The following is a 17,814-nucleotide window of genomic DNA, read 5'->3' as shown; positions in this document are numbered from 1 at the left end:
TTTGTGGGATGGGAGAGCAAAGGGAGGACACGGAATGAAATTGAAAAAGTCAAGCTGCTTGAAGGATATCAAGAAATATAGCTTTACTTACAGAAGTATAGACTTGTGGAATAGCCTGGACAGAGAGATTGTCCGGTCTAGGAACTTAAACGAGTTTAAAGCTAAATTTGACTTATTGAGAAACAGCGACGGAAACCCGCGAGCATGGTACATTCCGTGTATATCACAATTAGGTATATTAGATAAATATTTAAATATTTGGAACGACTTAGACAAAGAGGTGGTGCATGAGAAAAACATTCTTGTGTGTAAAGGTAGACTTGATAAATGTGGATATGGAGACAGGACAACACGAGCATTGCTCAATTCTTGTACAGTATACTACAAATAGGTAAACACACACACACACACACACACACACACACACACATACACATTTAGATAGAAAACCTTAACTGCACACAGAATTTGGGAATACTGCATTTACATTCTTCATCACTCTTCATAAAAAGGAATGATTACTGTACGGTAGAGCATACCACTATATACAGTACTAATATGTTAAATGTGATGTGAAGTATTAAACATGAAGTGCTAACTGTACTATGTATAGGATATGAATGTCCATTATATTTTCTAAAAAATATATAAACATATTATACTGGCTGACTGTCTACAGTGAGAAATGAACTTACAGTGAATACACAGTAAACCCTTACTACATTGGATTTTAATTTTAATAGACAGTGAGTACTTTCCGTACGTTCTTCTTTTATATCTCAGTCCATTGTAACTGAAAAAAGTCCTGAGTAATCAGTGCTGAGCCATAAAGTATTTGGCTTTAACTCCTGCTAGACTGATTCTCTGTGAGGTAGTTTACCTCCCATGAGTCAGTGTTTTATAACTAATGAATATTGTACCTCAAATGAACTTGCAGCATGGCATATGAAGACCTTCATTGTGTTCCATATGAGGTCTGCAGCTCGGCAGGGATTGAACATCGTGAAACCAGTAACCCTCCAGTTGCACTAAGGTCATATGGACTGAATAAGGAGGCATGTCATAACATTCAGTAAATTTCTGTACAAAATCCTTCAGTCTCAGCTAAAACATTGATCATGATATTAGCATTTTAGTACACTGGGTTTCTTGTAGATAATTATATCACCCAATGGTAACCACATTAATATTTGAAGAAGCTGCGGTCAGTGGATCAGTATGCAAACACATCTCTTTCTATTCTGTTTAACAGTATTATGTGCAGTAGCAGTTGCATACATATTTTACTGTCTTGAACTCATATGGGTGCACTTGAATTTTTGTCTCATGTGAAATTGAGATTGATATATCCAGAAAAACTCTGATATAGTGAAAACTTATATCAAAATTTTTGCCTTCATCAGACTTAGTACTCATCCCATACATAAAGTAGTTAGGGTTTACTGTACTGTATTTTAATTTATCAGATGTAGATTAGACACATGTATAACCAAGCATTCATGATCCAGTTTCCCACAGTAATACAGGTAACTGGTGACAAGCATTCCTGTTGGTGCATGTGCCTGATACGTGCCATAGTAATGTAATTATTCCTAACTGTATGGTTAGGATATATTGCAGTGGAAAGTTATTGTGCAGGAATATACTATTTAATAGTTGTGATAATTATCTATATCTGTAAACAAACCTTGGAGAGGAGGCCGAGTGGTCCTAAAAGTGGAGACATAGAGGGACTCATCTTTGTGTGGAAGGAGATGGAAGTGGAATGATTAATGTTCATAGCAGGATATTTTAGACATCAACCAAACAAGCTAAATATTTTTCCTCTTACTATACAGAACTCTCATTCATATCATACTAATGTAACTCACAGAAGAGGTCATCTAATGAACACACATACTACATTTCCTCTTTTCATCTATGATATAATCACTGTTATCGATAGCAGTTCTTAACCCTAGCAGTTCTTAACCCTTTCATAATTATGAGGATGACTTGCTTATTTTAGCTGAGCTATTACTAAATTATTTTATTGAACTCAGAAGACCCCTCAGAATAATGTGGGATTTAACAATAATTACCATTCACTCTTTCAGTATGATGACAACTATTTTACATATGCAGGAAAAACATCAGATTTTTATTAATTTTAGAAAAGATCCCTTGAAATAAATTAATTAAGCACTTCATACTTTTTGTCATTTGCAAATTGCAATATGAAGAAAAAAAATACTCTCCAGCAGACCGTCTTAAACTAAGAGTGCTAATCACCGTAACAGCACAGACTTGAGAAAAACAAGCAGAGATACAAGTAGTTCATGAAACACTAAGCACAAAAGAAGAGAATGAGTCTAATAAAAATAACCATAGCTAATAATAATTATATTCAATTAATCAATAAAATAACTGATTTTCTTGCTCCTTGGGGTCAGTGTTTGCACCTTACAGAAGAGGGACTCTCCCTTCACACACTTACTGCAGACAAATGCAGGAGAAAACAAGGATTTCGTCATAATACTGCCACAGGCCAAGGAAATAAAGGTGTTTTCACTCCGTTGTGTATTTAAAAAAAGAAAAAGTTTTCACCCCTCCTTCTCAGATTTTTGTGGCTAGGTGAGCCAGTGCCAAAGTTGTCATGTTTTCTGCAAGACCATTGAGTTTTTTTCATCTTGCTCCTCCACACAATTTTCCACACTACAGTTCTCTTCCTTCACCTTCAACATTACATGACTTAGTCCTTCATTATCTCTCAGTATCCTTGGTGTGATGGAAGGATCACATTACTTTCTTGTAGAAACAGTGTCGTATATGCTGAATGTGCTAGCCTGACTCCATGTTTCTCTTACCCTTACCTAGTGGATGACTCTGTATAGGGGCCTTATTAAATTCTCATGGGGGAGTGGGGGCTAACCACATCAGCTCTTTTAACCCTTTGAATCAATTATGAGTACAGTATTTTATTTATTCTTCATTGGTACAGGAGGTAGTAGCAACTATCATCCTCTTACTGGATGTAGTGCTGCCTGCTACTTCCTTCACCTTTATCATTCTTTTTATATGTCTGCCTTCCTTTCTTCCTCTTTCTCTCATCTTTCCAGTCCTTTTTTATTACTCTTCTCTCAGAATCAGGTGGCTTTGCATTGAGTGACAAGCCTAATGGTTTCCTGAAAGCCAGGAAACCATTTACAGTGCTGGGTGGTAGCCATATAGCCAACTAATATGTGTTCTCTACATTTCAGCAAGTGGGTAAGCAGAGGGTTAGTGCCCCTCTCCATAAAACAACTAAAAGACAGATGGTCACCCCTTACAGGATTATGACATCTGACCATAGATGGATGGATAGATAGGTAGATAGGTAGATTTATTCATTCTACCTCCTGACCACTTTATTCATCTTAGGAAAGATTTCTCACATCATAGATGTTAATGAAGATTATCTATATTCCCTCCAGATTGAAAAGCATATTCTAAACTGAATAAAACTGTCTGGTATTGGCAAGATTAAAATGAAAAATATATCCTCTGGCTGACAGAGTTAATCAGGGTGAAGTTAAAGGCCTTTTGTCTTAATTTTCCAACTCATGTCAGCTCATTTCAGTCTCTTTCTCATTCCTGAACTTATTGCATTTCTCACTCTCCTTTACTGGTGTATCACTGGTTACTACTGTGAACATTGTTCATGTACCCATTACTGATTACAGTAGTGCATGTACCTATTACTCATTACAGTAGACCCAGAGTACCAGTGTACCTAATTACACCCACCTCTTTTATGACCAGCTATCCAATACAAAAGGTTTCTTGGTATTTTCATTCCTTCATACAAAGCTAGTTAACTCTGGAATGTCTTCCTCAGTCTTTCATCCCTTCTGCCTATGTCCTCCAATCTTTTAAACAGGGAGTGTAAATCATCATGAAATTATCATAGCATGATTTTGGCCATCTTTTGCTCAATTTTCATTGAAAGGGACAAATTTTCAGGTTCCAGGCCATTTATAGTTTTTTGTAAAAAGAAAAAAGAAAATCACCCAAGAAGTAACAAACTTCTCTTCCTTCATATGGCTCATCCTGTAGGACAGAGGCACATTTTACTCATAATTATAGAAGGATACCATGGTTATGTCATGTGGTGTGCAGATCTAGATCCATGACAAAGCAATCTCAGCCCTGGCTCACCAACCCGCATGTTACTCAGTGTGAGTTTACATACGTTTGAGGAGTTTAAAAAATATTTGTTGAAGAGTATAATGAAATTAGCATATAACTTCATCCTCCCTGAATTCAGGCCATGTTGATACAAAATCCCACATTTCCTCTGCACTTGTTAATAGCAGGAGTGTGAAATGTGTGCCTTTCTTACTTTACATTGCTGGCATTTACCTCCTAATAGGAGAAAAAGCTGATTCTGGATATGCAAAAACCTATTTCCTGTTATATAATGAAAACTGTGGTATAATTATGAACAAGTAGTCGCATTCATAATGTTAAGTACTGGTGAAACGCATACTGGGTAAAACAGAAGCTGCAGAGGAGTACAACAGAGCAATTACCAAATTTACCTTACTTGCCAATTTTGTTTCTGACAATTCATCATAAAAAGTATTACAGAATGTGCTTCTGCTAAAGAACCATTATTACAGTATACTGTCAGAGTAAACTCACCAACACAGTCAGTTCCATTGGGTTGCTGTCCAGGTTTACAGAAGCACTGTGGACCCATGTCTGTTGCAGTGCACCCATAGCTACACTGGTGGTCTTGGCATTGACTTTCATCATCTAAAGAGAGTCACATTAATCACACAATCAGCTGGGATGTAGAGGTATTCAAAACATTTACCATCAATCAGCTAAATATCTGGAGTACCAGGACTTTTTCCTGAGGATACCAGCTAACTTGTTCCAAATATGAAATTCATAAAGAAAGTAACAGTACAAAGAAAGCCTAGCAAACACAATACAGGCAATATGTGAAATGAAACAAAGAACAGAAAAAAAGTAACAGTAAAACAAAGAACTCTACTGTATACTCATTCAGGCATAAAGCACATCATCATATTTGTATTCCAATTCTGTATGTTCGCATGGGACAGGGATGTTGTATGAAGGGTTTTGAGGAAATCAGTCAAAAGATAAAGGAAGCCTAAGGTTCTGACTCCCAAGTTCTTTTGTTAAAAGAGCTTCTTGCAGCACAGACAGTGAGTGGTGAGACTAAAATATATACATACAACAATATAACAAAAGAGCATCACTGACTTTTAGCCCTTCCATGGCCGTGGGTCCGGAATTTTACGTGCACCCCAGGCCGACGCTGGGGCCATTTTCTGAAGTTTCAAAAATTGATTTTTTTTTCTTGACATATTGAAGAGAACGTTCAGAAGCACCTAACAGTGCAAATCCCAGCTTCCTAGATCCATTCTGTGGCTTGCAATGGAGCGCGAAAGTTGCAGAAATATCAGCAACCAATATCCACCAGTGAGAGGTGCTGCCAAATTGCAACATTGCATGTGTTGTTATCATTTTTTTTTACTCCCCAAAACAATGTGAATGGTGCTGAAATGTTGCACATGTATTAGATATGATGATATCGAATGATTTCAGTATATAATTTGTTAGGATTGTCTGGAAAAAAAATTATTGTGAATATTTTTTCACCTTTTTGATATAAAATATGTTTATGGTAGTGTCGAGTTATTTTTTATGTTATCATTGTGCCTGTTCTTGGAAAGGGAGTGAAAGGGTTGAATTTTCAGTCCTAAATGAGAAAATTGCCTGTCCCCTGAAGCTAGGCTCTCAGGGGATGAAAGTGGAGGGTCAGATCCAGTTAGGAATAGGGGAGTTGAGTTGCAACTTGCCGCTCCCACACCACATGCATAGCCAAAAGTAGAATCGTAATGCATTTTCAAAACTACAAATAAGTCTAATTATTATGAATGGAGAGACAAAGGAGAAATAAATACGTTTACAGACTGGGGAAAATGTACTTTCTCCGTAATAACACGTTCACCTTTCTCTATCATTTTACCTTGTTATTTTCGCAATACAGTATATGTTGCTGTCTGTCTGTCGTGCGTGTGGGAAAGTATGATATTTTCTGCCTGGATAAGGAAAAAGGGTACAGCTGGATGTTTCCCAACATTTTACACGGTTAGAATTGTGAGATGACCTGCCATTTGCACCTCGCACAAGCTGATTAGCAGGAAAGGAAGGAAGTTTTTTCCACCCATGAAAGCATCACATGAACAGAGAAAACTTTCCTGTTATGCTAATAAAAGACAAAAAGAATATGTAATATGATTCAAAACAGTGCAACAAACTTGAGCAAATAGGTAAAAATACCAAACAAAAATTAATTATTCTTTTATTTTCATGTCCTTTTTGTTTATGTCTGTGTTTGTAATCATAAACAGGGTGGTTGTGTGTGTTTTGCAAGGGAGGAGAAAGATGATATTTTCTGTCTGGGTTGAGATAATGGGTGTAACTATATGTGTTTAGGCATGGCCACGAGCAAAAAATTTGTACATCCACTCATCACGGCAGCAGGTGGTGAACTGACAGATGAGATGTGAGAGCGTGAAGTGGTCAGTCTCATGTCCCAGATGTTCGTTCACTTCCCGAAAGTTTTCACAGTTTTCTACAAGTCTCACTCATCAAATGCTCAAAACCAGTACAACAAACCTGAGCAAATAGGTAAAGATACAAAGACAAAAATGTATTTTTCACTTATCATGTCTTTTTTGTTTGTGCCTGTATTAATTTGTAATCGTAAACAGGTGGTTGTGTGTGTTTTGCAAGAGAGTACTAAGATGATATTTTCTGCCAGGGTCGAGATATTGGGTGTAGTTATGCTTGTTTAGGCATGTCCGGGAGTGAAAAAATAGATAATCCACTCATCTCAGCAGCAGGCTCTGAACTGCTTGATGGGTGTATGGGAGTGTAGTGTACTGTAGGTCAGTCTGAGGATGTTCAGAATGTTCATTCACTTCCCCAAATTTTCGCTGTTTTTTATAGGCCGCGCTCAAACAATGCCTGTGGCCATTTATTGGCTAAATGTCATTCGACACCGGCGGCCACAGAGAGGGCTAAATGCAATTGCTCACCATCTCATTATTTATCATTGTGAAGTGTATCAGTATACTGTATATCTGTGCAGTTATACTGTAAAAGAAAAGAAAAATGGGTATGAGAGATCCAGTGACTCACTACAAAAATCTGCCTCATCACTGCCATCAGGACAATCCAAACTCTGATCACACATCCGCCGCAGCAACACACAGGTGATGTCATCCTTACAGCGATAGTAGTTCAGTGGACATGTATTGCCCTTCTTGCCTGAGGGAAGATCAGAGTTGATTAATCCTATTTTTAGGTCCTGTATAAAATAAAACATTACAGCAAAAGTTTCATTCTCCAGCAACAGATATAGTAGTGTACAGTATTTGAATCATCTAAGGCACAGAAAGAGCACTACACTATTCAGGTAACACATAGAAAGTTTTGTGAACTTTACTAATATGTTGAAATTACTTGTACAGTGGCGTAATATTTCTCGTGGAGAAGCTCAGAACAAGTAATATATCTGTAAAGAAAGCTGACTTCACATATATTTCATGTGCAGTAATATGAAAAAAAGTCTGACACCATTACTATACAGATAATTAAACAGGTTGTTGAAATAACACTTACAAGTAGTGTCATCTTCATCTGAGGTGTCTCCAGCCCCACAATCTGCTTCCCCATCACACACCCAGCCCTGTGGTATGCATTTGCGAGTCACATTGCAACGAAATGTACCACAATGGGCCTCCGCTGCCAAGAGGAAGGAAAAAAGATTAATAGCCATTAGTTTTGGTAAATCAGGTATGATCAGTTACAGGATATATATACCATACATATTATATATTATAGTGTCCACTTGTTCAGGCAGTCTTCATTATGCATCAGAGATGCGTTCCAAAATATCACAGTTTTTTTTCCAGACAAATGCTGCTGTAAATTGAGTGAAATTTGCATTTCAGCTTTATAAGTACAGTACAGTACATCCCCACAGTACGCGAGTTGCGAGTACGCGATCCCCCTTGTATGCGAGGACCTATTTTTGTTTTGTTTTAATTTTAGTGTATTTTTATTAGTACACGAACTGAACTCCTTGTAAGCGAGACAGGCAGCGAAGAGTGGCCCAAATCCTGGGTTACCCTCAGTACGCGACATTGCCCCCCCAAGAAGCGATAACGGTTGCCTATGCTCCGCCCACCTTGAGCAGGAGATAGCAGCAGAAAAGGCAGCAACACCAGTGATGGAGAGTGAAGATTTGACCATGATGGAGATCAGTAAGATACTGTGTGCCAGTGATAAATTCAAGGAAGAATTCAAGGACATCGAACGCTGTCAGTTGTGAGTGGAGGAAATGATGTCTTCACTGAACAGAACCTTCCGCTACTAGACCGACAAGCACAACCAGGAAGTAAACAGACGGAAGCAAACACTCATCACCCATTTCCTTCGGCTTGAACAAAGTGAGGAATCACTCCCTTCAACATCAGAAGAGCCATATCCTGAGGAGGATCAAGAGGCTGATTCACTGTCTGAGGTGTCAGAAATAGACTTTGAAGGGTTTATGAACGAAGTTAGTGCATTAGGCAGTGAAAGTGTTGAAAGTGCTGGTGACAAAAGTGGTGAGGAAGGTGGTGTGTCGGGTGGTGGGGTGGGTGATGCAGGAGATGCACGCTAGGTGCCTCATCCTGCCTCGGATCCTCTTCTTACCTCCATCATGCCTGTTGTCCTCTTGGGTAAAGGTGAGCAGCCATATTCTTGTTGGTTCAGTTAAACCATATCCTTGTTGATTTACCTAGTAAAGCCATAATCTTGTTGGTTTACTTTATCTTAGGTAATATGTCTTAGATAGTTTCCCGGTATAGTACAATACTTAGGTCTGAAAGGCATCTCAAGGATTGCCCATGAAGGGGGGTGCTGCCCATAGGTAATTTTTCCCATAAGTTTATGTATTCACAGTACGCGAATTCCTAGTATGCGACGTTCTCTGCCGCCAATATAGGCGTGCACTAGGGGGATGTACTGTACCAGTGGAACTTTAATAGGAAATTTTTATGTAACTTAATGTATACTAGGTGGCAAAAAAGGTTTTTAAAAAAGGCAGCATATGAGAACTCACTGTAAATCTAATTACTGATCCATAGTTAGACTCTCAACATACTGAAAGTTTCATCTGTGTATGTTAAATATTTATCTTACTGTATGTTCAAAAGAATCAAAAATATTCATTTTAGAGTTTTAGTTCATATACAGTACTGAAAAAGAACCCTCCAAGTAGCTACTCTGTATGGGTAGTCTCTCTCTCTCACTCTCTCTCTCTCTCTCTGTCACCTAATATACCAGGGCTATTCAAATACTTGAGGAGTAGGGCCGCATTATGAAATTCAGATTAACAAAAGGGTCACACATTATTTTACCTATGTTTTTCCCCTCAGTCAATCTAAACACTTATACACAGAAAGAAATGAGAAATTCATATATTATTTGCATTTGGATTTTCCACTAAATACATAAATAAAAAGAAAAATGCAAAAGTTTCTGTTTTATGCTTTTTTATTTGTTCATTTTCATTCTTCTGAGTTGGTCAAAGGGCCAAACAAAATTGACACAGGAGCTGGATATGGTCCGGGGGCCGCCAGTTGTTATAGCCCCATAATATACTATTCCATGGTGCATGTACCTATGTAGACTAGCTAACCATTATGGTTGGGGATCTGCTGTAAGTAGGATTCTGGAGAAAGGATATGGAAAGGACTGTGGGGAATTTACAGCAGGCATGGATGTGGAAAGAGCATGAGAAGGTGAAGAGGGAGTGATTATGGAATGTTACATGTAGGTTAGCCATCCATCCATCATCCACTCCTATGTTGCTCCATGAGGAGCATAAGGAGCCCAGGACTAAGCAAGTTGGTCCTGACATTTACGATGAGAGTGACTTGCCTCATTCATCTCTGAGTGGCTTTACATTTAGAGACCGTTGAACATGTTGCATCAACAGGTCTTTTCACATGACAGCTCTCTATGTACCCGAATCTAGAACCACTTCCCTTATCAATCCCCAGTTCTGAAGGTCTCTACACAGGGCTTCATCCCATGGCTTCCCTGGTTTGGCTCTGGGCATTCTTCCCTTCACGTCCATACTTGTGACTTATCTCAGTCAGTCACTGCTCCCCCCCCCCAACCCATTTCTCTCAATATGTCCAAGCATGTGTTAATGTGGGTGCCTAAGTGAATGGTGCAATATTTTTGTTGGAGTGAGACATGGGTGTGTGATATCCTCATGGTTGTTCAGTACTGTATGAAGGAATTGGAAAATTTATCAGTGTATAACCCACTGAATCCCAAGGTTTCCGCAGCTATGGTGTCACTGAAAGGGTACTTAGTGTACCACCCTCTATATATTGGCTTATAGTCACATAGCTCATAGGTCTGAACCCTGGGGTTCCCTCCTTTATTTACTGTTGAAAATGTCTAGTTCTGTCCATGATACTGGACCTGGGTTCCAAGTGAGAGGGAGTTCAGGGAGCTGTTACCTCTCCTTACATTGAGAGGGCTCTTACTCCATGCCAAGGGATCTTTGTATATGGCATGTGTTAGGAATGTAGTGTTGTATGGTAGTGAGACCTGAGCAGTAAAGGAATAGAATATTGGCAGGCTGAAATATACAGAAATGACAGTGACTGGGTGGATGTGTAGTGCATTCTTGAATGTAAGGCCTGGGGGGGGCGGGGCTAGGTTTATGGTTGAAGAGTTGTGAGGAAGGATGGGGGTGGAGTGTATTGGTGATGTGATGAGGAAGGGTAGATTGAGATGGTTTGGGCAAGTGTATAGGACAGAGAATGACAGTTGGGTGCAAAGAGTGAGAAGTTTGAATGTTGGGGGTAGAGATGTGAGAAGCAGACTGAAAAAGACCTGGGACAAGGTCCTAGAGCGTGACCTCAGGGATAAGGGACTGAGCAGGGAGGCTGCCAGAGATCGAGCAGCACGGAGAGCTGCCATTAGGTGACCAAGGCCAACACCTGCAAACATGTTGGTGCCTTTATAAAAGATGCCGTGTGCACACACACACACACACACACACACACACACACACACACACACACACACACACACACAAGGAGAGACTGGAAAAACTGAAGTTACCAACACTGCGTGAGAGAAGAGAAAGAGGTGACTTGATCACGATATTTAGAAATGTAAGAGAATTGGAAAGTCGATAGAAAGGATCTTTTTGTGTTGGATGATTGAAGAACAAGAGGTCATGACTTCAAGTTGAAGAAAAGTAGATGTCTTAATAATCTTAAAAGGTTCAGTTTCCCGAATAGAAACATAAGTATTTGGAATGACTTGGACTAGGAGGTGGTGCAGGCAAAGAACAATCAGGTGTTTAAAACTATACTAGATAAATGTAGATATGGAGACAGGACAACACGAGCTTAGCTCAATTCCTGTACTGTATACTACAAATAAGTAAATACAAATAAGTAAATAGGTAAATACACACACACACACACACACACACACACGTATGTTTGAGCCTATGAATATATTCCCTCTTTACGGCGCAAGTCTCACTGTTGTACAACATTACACACCAAACACATGCTGCACACAAGAACCCCTCAGCACAGAGGGAGACCCCTCTCATTGTCAGGCAGGGCAACAACTCCCTGAATGTCTTCCAACTACCCCTTACCCTTGCAACCAAGCTAGCTCCAGCTCCAACTCCACATTTCATATTTTGTGGGTTTCATCTGTCTCACTGTAGGCAATTCATCTATTCAGTTTCACCCTTTTTTTAATCTAACATTTTTCCAGAGCCTCAAAGCCCTCCCTCTTTTGATGGAATGAAAAATCCTTGATAATGATGTCTCCCAACCTAAATCAGTTTTAGCACGACCTGAAGATGAGGGGGAAAAAATCATAAATAAAAATGGGAAAGTATTTACTAAGAGGAAAACAGTATATTTTAGAGAGGAAAGGATGAATAGGAGGAACTGTGAGTACAAAAGAAGTGTCAGACAAAGTACCAGTGACATCTCTTCTGTTACAATCATCCCCTACCAGAGGGCTCTCAAGTGGGGATAAAGAGCCAGAGATGATAATGTCCTGTACATGGATAAAGGTTGCTTTTATTGTTTCAATGTGTTTTTACTAAGATGTGTTCAACTACTGTACTTTGTTACACAGTACATTGATAAATATGTGGTCAGAATACTCACGACAATCTGGTGGCTCATCTGACTTGTCCAAGCAGTCTGGAGCTAAGTCACACTTCCAGCTGATAGGGATGCACTGTAGCCCATCACTGCATGCAAACTCTTCCTCCAGGCACCTAGCTGTGGACAATAACAGGGTTAAAATAATTAACAAACAATATATAGTGGTATTTACTGATAAACTGTATTCCTCAGTAGGGGGTCTGGCTGCACAGTGCAGCACTGAAGGGAAAGTTTGGTATAAAGTTTAATGCTGACATGATGCAAAAGGGACATGTTGACTTAGATAGTGTGGATGTTTAGAGGGAATAGAAGTTGTTATTGAAGTGAGAAAAATTGTGGATATAAATATTGTTGGTACAGTGCCAAGGGGAAAATCTAAGATGTAGAGGTGAAAAGACCTCTAGGCTGTTAATTTTGTTGTGGTCCAAGGCTCATATTGAACTGAGGCTGAAGTTATTCTTCTCCTGGAGTCCACTGTCCTCCTTTCAGGGGATAGGGGGTGAGGAGTTGAGGGGTATTAGTATACCTGACCAGCAGTTGCATGGTTATATCAGTGCCACTTCATGATGGCATCCTTTTCCAGCACCAGCACCAGGCCGTACATTATAGTTTCTGGCGCTGTGTGTGTGTGTGTGTGTGTGTGTGTGTGTTAAGTACCCAACGACCCCCACAGCATCTGAGAGGACATAATCATGAAGCCGAAAGGAGAGATTTAGAAAGGTGACAGAGGGCTGCTGACGTGGGGACATGCGAGACTCTATGAATAAAATAAAAGAGCTAGTCCTTTAAACGCAGAAAATGGGAACTTTTGAAACCATTTTCTACGGTTAACAGAAGACAAACTTCTCGTCAATAAATTTTGTAACGGAGAAAGCACATCGAATTGCTTCACAGCTAAATCAACAAAAACACCTACATTTGATTTTATCAGTTACTTAGAATATGACTTCTATTACACAGTACAGTATAGCCTACTTTTTTTTTTTTTTTTCAATTTAAATGACTAGCAACAAGCTTTGCCCATCAATTTCAAGAACAAGCATAAAGTTGGGAGAGCGTTGAAGATCAAAGTATGGGGGTAAAATATTGCTTAAAAGTGTTTGTGTGTAGGTGTGTTAACAGGGATGCGTTAATCTCGTACTGTCAGTGTATTAAACCACTTTTATCATAATTATGAAACATATCCTTAAATTTATGAATTATTTTGGCACACACTGTTTCCTTCGGTAGTGCATTCCACAAATCAATTGCCCTATTTGGGAAACTGGATTTCCTTACGTCTTTGTCACCTCTTTATGTAGGCTATGTAGTTTTTTTGGCAGTGTCCTCTTGCTGATGCTTCTCCATCGGTTATAGACTCATTTCTGTCTATTTTTTCTTTCCATGAGATGCATTTATATAGCATTCTGCAGTGTTGGTATAGATTCAGTTTTTCTAGTCTTTCTTCGTAGCGTAGATCCCTTAAGCTTGGTACCCATCTTGTAGCGGCCCTTAGTACTTTTTTTGGGGGAGAGAGAGAGAGAGAGAGAGTGTGTGTGTGTGTGTTTGTGTGTGTGTGTGTGTGTGTGTGTGTGTTCGCTTCTGTCACGCGCGGACGGTAATAGATATCGACTTAATTCTTTTGCATTAGGTCGGGATAAATCCAGGGAATGTCAAAAAAATACTTAGGAAAAGGTTTGGGGATCGCGCTCGACACGACGGGATGAAATTGTCGGACATCGCAAAACGCGGAAATCATTATTATTATTTTTTTTTTTACTCTGGTCAGAATTAGTCATTGTGGGCTCATTAATGATATGGGGACAAAGATAATGGTACTGGGTATTTACAAACATTTTGTGATGGAAAGCCTATTATAATTAGTCCCGCATAAGTTTGAGGACAAGCACTAGTGTACACACACACACACACACACACACACACACACACACACACACACACACACACACAATAATATTGGCCTAAGGGCCCAGCATTCTATTTTTTGACCCGTGACCCCAACATCCACTGCCCGACCTTGTATCTCTTATAAAAGAGAAACAAAGTAGGGCAGTGGATGTTGGAGTTACCCTAATGAGAGAGGACAGTGTTTGGAAACTCCCTGTACTGTTGTTTGCAGATGGTACTGTGTTGTTAGTGAAGACGATGGGAAGCTGCAAGGCTTGGTGGATGAGTTTGGGAGAGTGTGTAAGAAACGGGATCTAAAGGTGAATGCACGGAAGAGTAAAGTTATGGTCTTCGTGAGAAGTGAAGTCAGTGAATGTACAGTGAGGTTGGATTAGGAGGACATGGAAAATGTGAGTACGTTTAAGTACTTGGGTAGTGTGATGAGTAAGGATGGAAGTTTTGAGGGTGAAGTGCTTGAAAGGGTAGCCTACAACAAGGGAGAAAGGTTGCTAGTTCCTTGAAAGCAGTGATAAGAAATACGGAAGTGAGCATGGAAGTGAAAAAGTTACTGCATGACAGTATTGTGATACCAACTCTAACGGATGGAAGTGAAGCTTGGACCTTGTTGGAGAGACAGAAGAGTGAGAACGGTGGAAATGAGTTATTTGAGAGGAGCATGTAGAGTCACATGGTGAGACAGACTGACAAATGAGGATGTGAGGGAGCATTGTGGTGTGGATGTGGATGTGATAGGAAGCGTTAGGAGAAACACATTGAGGTGGTTTGGCCATGTGGAGAGGATGGAAAGTGAGAGACTGACGAGGAGAGTGTATGTGAGTGAGGTGGAGGGGGGGAGGGAGGGGGAGGCCAAGGATGAGATGGAGCGATGGAGTGGAGAGGTATATGAGGGAGGGGGGTGTGAGCTGGGAGCTGGGCAGTGAAATGGCGGGGGACAGGGCGACGTGGAGGCGATTTGTTTGTGGCCACCCCGTATGGGATTTAGACGTCTGGCGATAGATAGACAAATAGACCCAGACCCTCGATCGCTTACTCTCAAAATCGAGTTCCTTCATTTTTTCCTGACCCCTCACATTTCCACCAACATTCTGATCCAAACAGGGTCAGAACTGATATGCTTGACCTTGTCATGTGATCATAACCTTTGACCTTCCCTGTTACCTTAATTGACCCTTGACTTCTCAGAACTGAATATCTTTATTCTTGCCATCGGGCATTTAAATGTCTACCGGGAAGGGATGAGGTATTTGAACGACCTACCGGGAAGGGATGGGATATCTGAATGGCTTACAGGGAAGGGATGGATATCTGAATGACCTACCGGGAAGGGATGGAATATCTGAATGACCTACCGGGAAGGGATGGAGTATTTGAATGACCTACCGGTAAGGGATGGGATATCTGGATGATCTACCGGAAAATAGAGACAAACTGGCAGATAGGCAAAGCGCACTCATTCCATTATGTCGTTCATTTTGTAGGTGTTTGGAAAAATACAGCAGCTCGTGCTAGGAGGGAGGGGGAAATAGGGAGGATAGAACGCCTAAAACGTATCTCTCATAAGTTAACATTTGCTTATGCTCTCGTACACGTTGCACCATCAATGTTTTTGCATTATTGTCGCTGTTGTCCTTGCAGTTAATGGCTAATAATGGAAATATTATTATCGGGGGGCAAACACACATGGTGGGTTCATTCAGCTGTTATCCCAGGTAGTAAACGAACTAGGCAAGAGAAATGGGAAAATAAGCAAGAGAGAGAGAGAGAGAGAGAGAGAGAGAGAGAGAGAGAGAGAGGAATGGTGGGAGAGCGCACGGTACATAGGTACATAGGGAGTACAGGTAACCGTAGGCCTGTTTGCCCATGACGAAGTTTCTGTTGGAAGAAAGGGCTAATTCTACTAAGATCTAACCATCGTTTGAGAGAAAAGGATAGAAAAGAGGCAAAAACTAGGAGGAGCAAGAGGAAAGAATGCTGCGTAGAGGGTAAACATGCGCACAGAGACATTAAACATGAGTATAGTCAGCAAACACTAGCACATATACAGCCCTGAGAATGGTAGCTGGTCAGGGGATTGTGGTTGGACTTAGCTGGCGGAGACAAGGCACTGGGGACGGTTGTTGTGGTGACGTAAGGAGGAAGGGGAGAGGAGACGAGGGAAGAGACTGATGAGAAAGGGAGAAGAGGAAAGAATGCGGAGATCGCAGTAGAGGAGGGAGGGGAGAAGGGGATAGGGAGAGGAGAGCAGGGAGGGGATATGGGAGGAAGAAAGAAATAGGAGAGGAGGGGAAAGGGGGAGGGTGGGGGGAGGAGGGAGAAAGAGAAAAGCGAATGGGAAGGACAGGAAGAGGGGAGGAGAGGAAAGGAGGGAGAGAGAAACAAGTGAATGGAGAAGGTAAGGATAAAGGAAAAAATAAAAGACGGGAGAGAAAGCAAAGGAGGGGGACGGGGAAGTAAAGAAATGAGGGGAAAGAGTGAGATGGGAGGAGCGGAAAGGAGGGAATAAGGAGGAGGGAGAGAGTGGAAAGAGGGAGGAAAGAGAAAGAGGGATGAGGGGAGCCAGGAGAGGAGGAGGAAGAGGGAAGAAGAGAGGAGTGAAGAGCAAGGGGGAGGAGAAGGAAGAGGGGAGAAAGGAAGGAAGAAAGACGTTATGAGTAGAAAGGGGTGGAAGATGCTCCAGGGAGAGAGAGAGAGAGAGAGAGAGAGAGAGAGAGAGAGAGAGAGAGAGAGAGAGAGAGTTCCCACATCTAAGGAAGTGATAAATTGTTTGCTTTCATGAAGTGAACGGGTGAGTAGGTGAGTAAATGAGGTGAATGAGTAAATGTGGGAGGGAGAGAAGAAGAGGAGGGTGTAAAGAAGTGAGAAAGAATGAGTACAAAGAAGAGATATAAGGAAGGGAAGAGAGAGAGAGAGAGAGAGAGCGAGAGAGAAAAAATAAATAAAAAGAGTAGGGAAGGTAGAAAGAAAAGAGGAGCATGATAAGCTGCGAGAGAGAGGGAGGAAGAAGGAAGAAAGGAGCTAGAGGGAATATTTAAGAAAAATAGAGAAAGGCGCGGAAGGTAGGTAAAGAAGAAGAATGGAGAAAGAAAAAGGAGGGAGGAGAGGAGAGAGAAAATCCCAAGGAAGGGGTTGACGGAAGAAGAAAGGCGGTGTGATGAAAGCAGTGTTCAGGAGGGGAGGAAGGAGTGTGAGAAGAAAGGGAAAAAAGGGAGGAAAAAAAGAGAGAGAAAAAAACTAGGGGGGAGAAGAGGGAAAAGGAGAAAAGGCTAGATATAAGCAGAGTATTATGGGAAGGATGAAGATGAATGTAATGTAGCGAATCACTCCCTCCAGTTCTATGACAATTTTTTTTTGTATGTAATCTCCCACACAGTTTTATGTAACTTTAGCAACACTTTTCGAATTCAAGGTGCTAATGAAGGCTCTGTCTAATCCCTCCAGTGCGAAAAATCTCTGCTAATCTAAATACAGGAGTTTGGAGAGAAAAAGACAAAAGCAGTGGGTTTAGAAGAGAGATAAGAGTTTGAAAGTGTGGGGAAGCGGAAATGGGAAAAGTGGGAGAGAAGACAGAACGATAAGGAAGGACGGAAGGAAGGGAGGGAGGAAGAGAAAGAGAGAGGAAGGAAGAAAGGAAGGA

The 17,814-nt window shown here is 40.7% G+C and overlaps 1 protein-coding gene across 1 annotated transcript in view; it reads right to left on the bottom strand.

Annotated features, from left to right (window-relative positions):
* LRP1 (LDL receptor protein 1) overlaps nt 1–17,814 on the bottom strand; it is a 335,280-nt gene that overhangs the window by 249,604 nt on the left and 67,862 nt on the right. Inside the window, exons 2-6 of the mRNA XM_080272895.1 lie at nt 12,273–12,389; nt 7,684–7,806; nt 7,201–7,329; nt 4,663–4,776; nt 1,688–1,738 (exon numbers count right to left, since the gene is read on the bottom strand). Of these exons, the coding sequence (XP_080129021.1) occupies nt 1,688–1,738; nt 4,663–4,776; nt 7,201–7,329; nt 7,684–7,806; nt 12,273–12,389 (534 nt within the window). The remainder of the gene's footprint in view (nt 1–1,687; nt 1,739–4,662; nt 4,777–7,200; nt 7,330–7,683; nt 7,807–12,272; nt 12,390–17,814) is intronic.

Source organism: Coenobita brevimanus, chromosome 6 (assembly GCF_032717465.1).
Source record: "Coenobita brevimanus isolate Jiangsu-jjx chromosome 6, ASM3271746v2, whole genome shotgun sequence".
Classification (NCBI taxonomy): Eukaryota; Metazoa; Arthropoda; class Malacostraca; order Decapoda; family Coenobitidae; genus Coenobita; species Coenobita brevimanus.
The sequence above is the reverse complement of the archived record's forward strand: the minus strand, read 5'-3'. Positions and strand labels throughout refer to the sequence as shown.